We start from the raw sequence: 10,215 nt of genomic DNA on the forward strand, positions 1-10,215 counted from the left end.
AAATACATTTCATAGCCCAATGAAAACAAGCGACCCTAAAGATCCTGTTATTATTTGATTCTTCTTAGTCCCACCAACCCTGCCTTGTGCGTTCTGTTCCATTTCTCTCTGCTGAGCTGTGGCTTGTGTCGATTCCGCAGGCAATAGGTTACTGAAGACACCGAGCTACCTAATGTTATTACCGTTAAACCTGTGAACAATCATATGTTCAGATATTTTATATTATGAGATGCATTATCTTTAGGTAAGGCTAGAGTATTATTTTTTTTTCGACTAGGAGCTCCGTGTATTTAGTTGAACTAAATATACCTGAAAGACCATCTGAAAGGTATATAGCCTACAGTTCATATTGACATACACATATATAGGCCTTATGCTTTCCATCTGCGCTTAAAACATGTCACCTCTACATGGTACATTTGGCCACACAGTGCACTACAAGTTATAAAAATAATGACCAGTCAGGTTCAAACGTCTGATCTTGCTCACTTCACCACCTACATATGACCTACACAAAGTTAATAAATGCATTATGGAACCAAACTAAAACATTACTATATGATACTACACTAAAACATATTTACCTTTATTTCCAGGATACTATTGCAACTGCAGATGTAAAAGGCATTATGGTCTTCAATCAGCGTGATATATATATAGGCCTACTATGTCAATAACCAAGTAAATGATAAAGAAAAGTTTCAAATAAGTGAAATCAAGTAAAGACAAAAAAAAATGTAAGACTCATTTATTTACTGTAGCGGCAAAATTGGCCATTGGTACACAGGGATCGTTAAATATAAAATGTTAAAGCAAAGACATACACTCCCTGTTTCAACAAAACGAATGAAAGCCCTCTTCGAACGATACAAATTCAACAACTCAACAATCACTGACAAAACACACAACAGGCCAAAGTCTATAGCCTCCTTAACAGATCCTCACTGCAGTTTGACATGTTTTTTCTCCAATCCTGATGACAGGATGAGCAGAGCCTCATTTCCCGGCCTGCTGTGCTTGGCGTCGCAGCAGCACGTAAATCTTCTCTTTAATCCAGTCTTTGTTATAGGGCTGGTAGGTCTGCGTGTCCGCCCGGTACCTGGCCAACAGGAGGAAAAAGATCATGCAGTGGGGCAGGTTTCTAACAACAACAAAAAAGTGATTTGTTTCAATAAAGACTGTCTTTACCAGAAAATCTACACAACCACTGAGTGATGTGGATTAACTGAAGAAAAGTTTCCCTAGCCAGGCCATTTCAGACTTGCCCTGATTCAAGTTGGTCTACTGTCAGTGATGAACCAAATACTAACAACATTAGTTAATACTGCAGTGCTTGATCCTGTGAAGATCACTTACACCCCTATTCCTTAAATGCTCCTGAGGTAACATTGTTGAAGTAGCGGTTAATGACAGAAATATGTTGCATAGAACCTAAATGGGTCATTCTGTATCAAAACAGACAAAATCCAGGAAAATGGTTGCTTCACCATTCCAGACTTTGCTCAACATTTGTCTACCTAATATTTAGGTCCCAAAACTAAGGCCTGTAAAATAAGAATTGGAATTAGAATTTGGAATTGCTCTGATGAAGGCGAACTCAGCCTTGTCTCCATTTTTACTAAATCTGGAATCCCTGCACCAAAACTGGCTGCAAAACTGAAGTAATTTTCATAAGTAATCTGTGACAGCGCAGAAAGAACCTTATCTAATTTTGACACGGAATGACCCAAAGTATAAGTATATATACTCTTTTGATCCCGTGAGGGAATAAATGTCTGTTATATGGCAGCTGTTTACCTTTTTGTACACTTCAGGGATTCCCTTTGTACCTTTGTATTTCTTTGGAATTGAGTAAACAACTGCGTTTAAACCTTAGTTTATTTTCACTGCTAGTTACGCCCCTGCTGGAAGTCATACTTCAATGAACCTTTTTCAGACCCACTCTCAATTGGTGTCAACAAGGCTATAAGAGAGCCCTAATGCACTATATCATTTGACAGAGGTATAGTCCTGTATGAACTCAGAGAGTGTTGAGTGTTAACATTCATTCATAGAAGTTATGGTTACGGTTATGGGATTTGGCAGACACTTGTGTCCAAAGCGAATTTAAAAATTTAATTTAACAATTAAAGTAAACAATTTAAAAAGTTGGTAGTAAACTATTGGCAGTAAACTATTTAAAAAGTTGGTAAGTTGGACCAAAAGGCTTGTTCAGCAAATGCCGAACACACTTTTACACAAATCCCAAGCATTAATTTGTTCCAACATTCTTTCTGGCAAAGTATCTGAAAAAACACTTTTGACAGGAAAAAAAAAAAAAAAAAAAAACAGATGGCCTGTTAAAAAAAGCAATTGGAATAGAACTAGTGAGCGGTGCTGTGGCGTTAGCAGCTGCAGTCTCCATATGACATTCCAGTAGCAACATATTATCAATTCTAAAACTGATAGTTCCGGTCCTTGATTGTGTTCGGCTGAATCATGTTTGATGCCGTTGCAAAATCCAGCACAAACATACACCTTGACTAGCCTAGAAATCTAGACGCACCCTAGCGGCGGCAAATTAATTTGCTCAGCCTGTACGTCTAGTACCAAACCATAGGGATTTCTATTGGTTGACGCCGTGGACGTCATCCAATCACAGCGCTCTATTTTGTTAGAGGCGGGCTTAACAGGATAACGACAGTCCTGCGACAGTGAACAACGAGGAAGGTGGCTATGGCGAACGAAGAGCGGTTGTTTGAATCGGCGTTGGCGTCAACTTTGGAGGAGTTGGACTTGTGCTTTTCTTTGAAAGTTGAGCAACACAATGCACTTAAGTCATTCCTTTCAAAGAAGGATGCATTTGCCGTTTTGCCGACCAGATACGGATATGGTCGTAGCGCTGGCCTATTGCATGCCTAGGCTGTTTGAAAGACAATTCTCTGCCCGCCCCTTGGATTAAGCGAGGTGAATGGTTCGATTCGAGACTATACATTTCAATGATATAGGATGGCCCGCCAGGCTACACCTTGACCGCATTCCGTTCTATATTACTGCGCTACCATAGCCTGGAAAATCCAGACCCTGATAATCTAGAAAGATTAAGGGTCTGGCAAAAAGCAATGTAATGGCCCAGCTCGAGGGGCGGGAACAAGCATGCATTTAAAAATCTCACTGCACGCAATTGGATAACACTAGACCATGTTTACTTTGAATGATTTTGGACTTCAACGCAATGGGATAACACTACGACCAATGTGTACCGTCCTCCAACGTTGCAGCGCTGTCTTCATCAGTTTAGCTGGTTCCCAGAAAAGTTGGGGAAAAAGTAACGTGCATCATTGCTCTTTGCCAGAGTGTCTCGCAGAGACAATTCCATTGTGCTCTCGCGAGAACTCCATGATTTCCAGGGTAGCGCTACCATAACTTGATACAAAAGTTAGCTGCGTCTCGACGTTGCTTGGCAACCATTCAGATAGAGGAAATATATTTCTTGCTGGAAGAATGACTATCTATGAATAAATCGTTACATTTCTCGTTGCTTTGCCTTTACTTTATGAAACTTTGCCAGGTATTTATAGCAACAGTTTTAGAAAAGCAATAAGCCACTCGACTCCGCTAGCGCGTCGTGCCTAACAACGCCCCTTAGCTGTTGTAGAATCAGTGTAACCTATGGACTCGAGTGGCTTATTGCTTAAACATACTGTATGCTTGATTAGAAGTAGAAACTAAGAGTAGGCTAATGTTAAAATAGTTAGCAAACACTGCTTTGTTTATCCACACTTACACACTTTGTACTTCCATGCTAGTTATCCAAGGACAATAGTGTTTGCAGTGTATTGGAAAGCAACTTTTTTGCCACACATTGAAACCACAAGGCACTTCAGTCAGTCAGCATCGCAGCTAATTCTTTTGAAGTCGGCTTGGTGTGCACTCAGCTTTAGAGGAACTTGTTTGAGCGAAGGTTTATCCAATATAATCATGCACAGTAATGTAAAGTATGAGTCAACTAAATACTGATTGATCATGACCTAATAAACCAAAATAATCGCAAATGATGGGAATCATCTATTCATCATCAGCAGCAGGTGTAATGGTAGCCACCTGGGGCCGTATTCAAAGCCTTTTATCTTACCACTAGGAGTACTCCTAAATCTCACTAAAAGATTTTAGCTAGGACTTTTCTCTTAAAAGTTATTCACAAAGCCTTTCAAACCTACTCTTAGTAAGGAAAAATAACAACTCCTAAACTAGGAGTGAGGCTTCGTTGCTATGGATGACGTCATTACTCACAATCACAAGCTTGAGTGAAGTGGCCACCTTGATTGGCTGATTGTAACGCAGGAATGATTCCAAACACCTCCCTTACGATGATGAGTGACAGGTGACAGGTCTGAGAATGCGTGCGCTACATAGATAGTGCGATGGACGGAAGATGATGAATAACTGAATAAAAAGGCCTAGCCTAAATGAATAAAGAGTACGGCAAAACAAATAGCCTAGTAGCCTAATGAAACATACGGATTGATGCAGTATCTTTGCAACATTATTAAATTAATCTGTCACTATGTCTACGTTTGCAAAGAGGAGAACATTTTAATTTGATTCACAATGAAACGTTACATTTAATGTACATGTTGACAAGGAGCAGTTTTGGTTGTTGTTGGTTGCGTTACTGCATCCCTTTTATGCCTACAATGCGAAATTGTTCCCTCACGATTGGAAGCTCCTGTTGCCGCATACGCATTTCAAAACATCGCAACGTAAAATGCCACAAAAAGCTGTTTGTGAATATGTCTTAGTGAGTTAGGAGTCCTCTCGACTTCTTTTAAGCTGTCCCAGACTTGGATGCTACTTTTAGATAAAAAAATAGGAGTCCTAAAGTTAGGAGTGACACGCCCATTATTTTTAGGAGCTGCTCCTAAATTCGCCACTTAGGAGCTACTTTTAGCCTTAAAATTCTTTGTGAATACGGCCCCTGGTCTATATCTATGCAGTACGTACATTGGAAAATCTCACTCCTGACACCTTAAGAGTAATGCTGGCAAGAGAGCTAGCTGCCTGGGCTTTTAGCTTGATTGCTAGAACACTCCACTTCTGATCCGAGGAGCTGCTGTTGGCGAGTTCGAGTCCGAGCGGGTGCAGGTCTGAGCCGCGCGGTTAAACACAACATAGAGAGTGTAGAGCATACTAAAGAAATGGTGTCGTTTCTGTTATCTTTTCAAATCTAAATAATCATATGGGGGCTTAAGACGGCAAAGGAGCACTCGTGCACTCTATGATTTGACAGCGGGACCGATCTATAATTTCTTCCCTCAAAGTCTATTGTGCTCATTGTTGATTTATGAGACCAGCTGAGAAAGCGATCAGTGCAAATCTTTGACTTCATCTCCTTTCAGTGATGTGGCAGATGTCATTTATCTTAGTTGTACTAAGTATAACACATTTTACATGCCAGAAACCCTAACACAGGGGTGGGCAAACTGCGGCCCGCGGGCCGGATACGGCCCGCCGAGCATTTCATTTGGTTATCAGGCTGCTCGCTATTTTTTTCCCTGCGATAGTTGGTTAGCTTTACTGCAAACTGCTTTTCACTCTCCTTAGAGAACGTTTACAATGTCAATGTCAAAACATCATGTTAAATAGAGATAACATCATGTTAAACTAAGTTAACTCTTAGTTATCTCCTTTGCAGCAGATCTAACGTGAACATTATGCGATCCATTTAATTGGGAACGCGTCTGCACTCACGACAGGGAGAGAGAGCCGCAGGTTCTGGCTTGTCATTGTTGATAAGTGATATGTCCTTCTTATAAAAAACTTTTAAAAGGAAATCATGAAGGCAACAGTAGTTCCCACTACTGACCATTTAAAAACTGTGAGAGGGCCCAGCCGTAGGTACAGCACTATCCATAGCGGAACAGGCAGAAGATCATTGAGAAATAAACGTGAATTAAAGCGACTGTCTTAAATCAACAGTGCACAATTTATACATTTGTTAAACAGCATAAAATTAGCAGTATTTTTAAGCAATTCACATTTTAAAACAAATACTTTTCATACTAAATTATAGGCTATAAAAAATGTATTTTTTTTTTATGTGTGTGTCATGTTGTGCGGCCCGCCGGGCAATTTTCAAAACCCAATGTGGCCCTTGAGCCAAAAAGTTTGCCCGCCCCTGCCCTAACACGACCAGAGGCCAGGGACAATTGAGTGAATTGGACTAGACATGCCTTTAAAATACAACTAACACCATGTCACATTATCACTGAAAGTATGCTTCAACCAAAAAGAGTATACTTACACCAAACAACTGAGGTCAGCCAGATCATCAATGAAATCAAACAGTTGACTGATGTCATATGTGATTGATGGACTGTTTGGATTCATCCTCTTCAGATGCTCCTCATACATTTTACATACACCTGCACAGATGTGCACATCATCATTTACACCATCATTTATAAAGAGGGCATAACACATTTACCCCAGAGCAGAATGTGAACATAAAACACGTGCATACTCTGAAGCTGACATTTACTCACCTTCCATGCACTCATTGACAGACTCGTAGTCCGCATATGTCCTCCCCTCTGGCCTTTTGGTGGGCTGAACCAACAGGATGGTATGAGACTGCGGGGTGATAACAATGGTCTTATTAGTTCCATACCAGTACAAAAAAGGTCACACAATGATTTAGGGTGCATAACATCAAACAGAGTCCTTGTCAATACACACAAATCGTAATTTAGTGAACTGCTGTTCACAAAGTTAACACTATAACTAAATAACAGAACTTCTCTTCCTATCTTAATAACTGATGTAACAACGTGGTCCGCATAGATTTGCGTTACGGTAATCTAGAATTGTTTTTCACATTTCTGCCTCAGTGACACAAGTCACACAATTGACAACATATTCAATATTCACATGATTTATGACCGGAGGTGTGTCTACCGACTCCGTCCCATCTTCAAATTAACTTGTTGAAAGGCTGTTAGTGAAGCTTGCAAACTTAGTTTACATTGGATTCACGCTAGGAACAGATGCATTGCAAAGGTAGCCTAGCCAGCTAGCCAAGTACCAATTAGCAAGTACTGCAGGTAGCCTAAGCAATAGCGACGTGTTTGAAGCGTTTAAATGTGAATGTTAGCTATTGACGAATACATTGGGTATATACATTGTTAATTTAACTATACTACTGCAAGCAAGTGACTTACCATTGTGAAAATAAATGTATACGCGTTCTTCTTATAAAAGTGTGTGTCGTGCGCCGAAACTGCTGTGAGGATTTTCTTCTATGCCTAACAATGCAATTTTCTCCAAACTGGCATACTGCCCCCTATTGTTCAGGAGTAGATGGGCATCTGATCTGTTTCAGCCCGTTAAAAGCTATCTTAATCAATACTGTTCTATCAATACTGCTCCTGGCTCTGTAAATAAGTGTCTATTACCAAGATATTACTTAAACATTTCCAGCCAATCATTGTCTTGACTCAAGAGCATGAGAATTGGGAGCTGTGTAATATTTGGCTGCATTTTGAGCTACTTTTCACCAAAATCTGCAACATAGAATTATCAAAGTCAAAGTCAAAGTCAAAGTCAGCTTTATTGTCAATTTCTTCACATGTTCCAGACATACAAAGAGATCGAAATTACGTTTCTCACTATCCCACGGTGAAGACATGACATATTTTACCAATTTAAGTCCACAGACAAACATAACATTCAAGTAAACAAAAAAGTAAGTAAATAAGAGGGCACATATAATAATGAAAAAAATAAGAGCAGCAAAATTTGGTTGAAATTGTGCATAGACAGTCAATAAAATACTAGTGCAAAGTCAGGCCAATAAAAGGCTTGTGTAGTTCTGTTTGACCTAAGTAAGAAAGAAAGTGACATAGTGGTGCAAGTTATGTAAGAGCAGCAGATGTGTTGTGTTTTCAGGACAACAACAAGTTGTAAAGTGTACAAGTGTGCAAGTGTGCAAGTGGAGTAGTGCACGCGGCCATTGTGGGTCCAATGTCCAGGATGTTATGTAGCTGAGGGTGGAGGGGGGAGAGGAGGGAGAGAGTTCAGCATCCTTACAGCTTGGTGTATGAAGCTGTTGGTGAGTCTGGTAGTGCGGGAGCGCAGGCTTCTGTACCTCTTCCCAGAGGGCAGTAGATCGAACAGATTGTGAGCGGGGTGACTTGCATCACTCACAATTTTGGTCGCCTTGCGGGTGAGGTGGGTGGTGTAAATGTCCTTCAGGGAGGGGAGTGAAGCACCAATAATCCTTCCAGCTGTGTTCACTATGCGCTGCAGGGCTTTCCTGTTGTATTCAGTGCAGCTTCCGCCCCACACAGCGATACAGCTGGAGAGGATGCTCTCAATGGTGCCTCGGTAGAATGTGGTCATGATGGCTGGTGGAGCACTTGCTCGCCTGAGTTTCCGCAGGAAGTACAGGCGGCGCTGAGCTCTCTTCGCCAGTGATGCAGTGTTGGTGGTCCAGGAGAGGTCTTCGCTGATGTGCACCCCCAGGAATTTGGTGCTGCTCGCTCTCTCCACCACAGCACCGTCGATGGTCAGTGGCAGGTGTTGGGTGTGACCTCTCCGGAAGTCAACAACAATCTCTTTGGTCTTGCTGACGTTCAGCAGGAGGTTGTTGTCCCTGCACCACGTGGTCAGATGGTCGACCTCCAACCTGTATTGGGTTGGAGAAAGTAAAAATGAAATCCTGAAGAAATCATTTGAATATGACCTTCACAAATAAACCAATGAATATTGGTTTAATACATTTTATGAAATGAATCTTGAAACTAAATGGCACAGATCTGGCACAACAAAATATGAAGAACAGAGGACGCAAAAAAAAAAATTTCAGGAAATTAAAATAAGATTGCTTAGGTATATAAAACCAGGCCCACAAAAAGGTGGCCTAAAAATTGCAGCATGTCTGTTTAAGAATGTTGTCTTGGCTTGTTAATGTGTGTAATGTTCCACGATAGGTTGTTACCTGGGACAATGTTAGGGTGCCACCCCTTTTTAGTGGTGTGGGTGTGTTGGGGCAGCCGTGGCCTACTGGTTAGCGCTTCGGACTTGTAACCGGAGGGTTGCCGGTTCGAACCCTGACCAGTAGGCACGGCTGAAGTGCCCTTGAGCAAGGCACCTAACCCCTCACTGCTCCCTGAGCGCTGCTGTTGTTGCAGGCAGCTCACTAAAAAAAGTGTGAATATAAATTAATTATAAAAGTGTGCCCAGACCAGTGAGGTTATCGTGGCTGTTTTAAAGCAACTCAGCAGCATCCAGCCACAGAGGGGAAAGAAACTTGCTCACTGTATATGGGCTTTCCAACAGCACAACCTTTATTTTAGCAGAACACAGAACAGTTCTACCACTTATAGGCCTATACAGCCTTCAAAAATGTAGTCCCAAATGCAGAACCCATCAGGAAGTCATCCTTGCAGTGGAAACCCTTTATTGTCCAGTTCCCTTAGTCTGCACCAGAGACTTTATGGTGAACAATGTTAACCCATTAAAATTATAACAATTATGGACAGAGAAACCAAGGTAGGCATAATGAAATGTTCTTGATTTCTGGTGATATGTCGGGCAGTTTTTACCACCTGCAATGCATAGCCATCAATGCATGATGCTATTTCCAGACCGGACCGACATACAGTTTGTGAGTAGTCTATACTGTCAGTAGTCTACAGTGGTAAACAGTGTCCTGAGAGTTTTCTCAAGGCTCCTTGGGAACTAAAGAATGTAGGAGTTTGGAGACCAGAGATAATCTGAGACATGGAACTTGTAGCATGAAACACACTACAGCTCCACTTATGGTGTCCTGTCCTGATCTCCTTGGTCTTCTGTGTTGTCAGCACAACATGCAGTCAGGTGCTGTTGGCTGTTTCACTGTCTCTACTCTAGAGAGTGCGCTGTGTGCCTTCATGCTTTGGGGGTCAGGGTTCAAATGCTATTGCTGTTTGTAACTGTAACTGTTTAAGTGTACACTCATAAAGCAGGGACACTAAACTGCAAGTGAGAATTAAAGGGCCAAATTGTTTGATGATCATCGAATTAATTAATTACTTACACACTTTCAGGTCTGTAGCATAAATATATTGTAGGCAATATCACATTATTTTATTTAAAGTAGGCTATTTGTTTAGCTTTGTTTCTTTACGTTTCAGTGCCCATAAAGAACACTGTTATCCCAGTTTTCTGATCTGGACCCAGCCCACTGAACACACC

General features: G+C 41.2%; 1 protein-coding gene across 1 annotated transcript; it reads right to left on the reverse strand.

The window, feature by feature from the left end:
* Positions 1–720: 720 nt before the first annotated feature.
* On the reverse strand, positions 721–7,340 carry LOC121692607 (enhancer of rudimentary homolog). The gene is made up of 4 exons (XM_042071332.1): positions 7,200–7,340; positions 6,525–6,612; positions 6,284–6,404; positions 721–1,099 (listed from the first exon to the last, which is right to left on the reverse strand). The coding sequence occupies exons 1-4, from the start codon at positions 7,200–7,202 to the stop codon at positions 997–999; spliced, it is 315 nt and encodes a 104-aa protein (XP_041927266.1). The 5' UTR covers positions 7,203–7,340; the 3' UTR covers positions 721–996.
* Positions 7,341–10,215: the final 2,875 nt, after the last annotated feature.

The sequence above is a fragment of the Alosa sapidissima genome, chromosome 19 (assembly GCF_018492685.1).
Source record: "Alosa sapidissima isolate fAloSap1 chromosome 19, fAloSap1.pri, whole genome shotgun sequence".
Lineage (NCBI taxonomy): Eukaryota > Metazoa > Chordata > Actinopteri > Clupeiformes > Clupeidae > Alosa > Alosa sapidissima.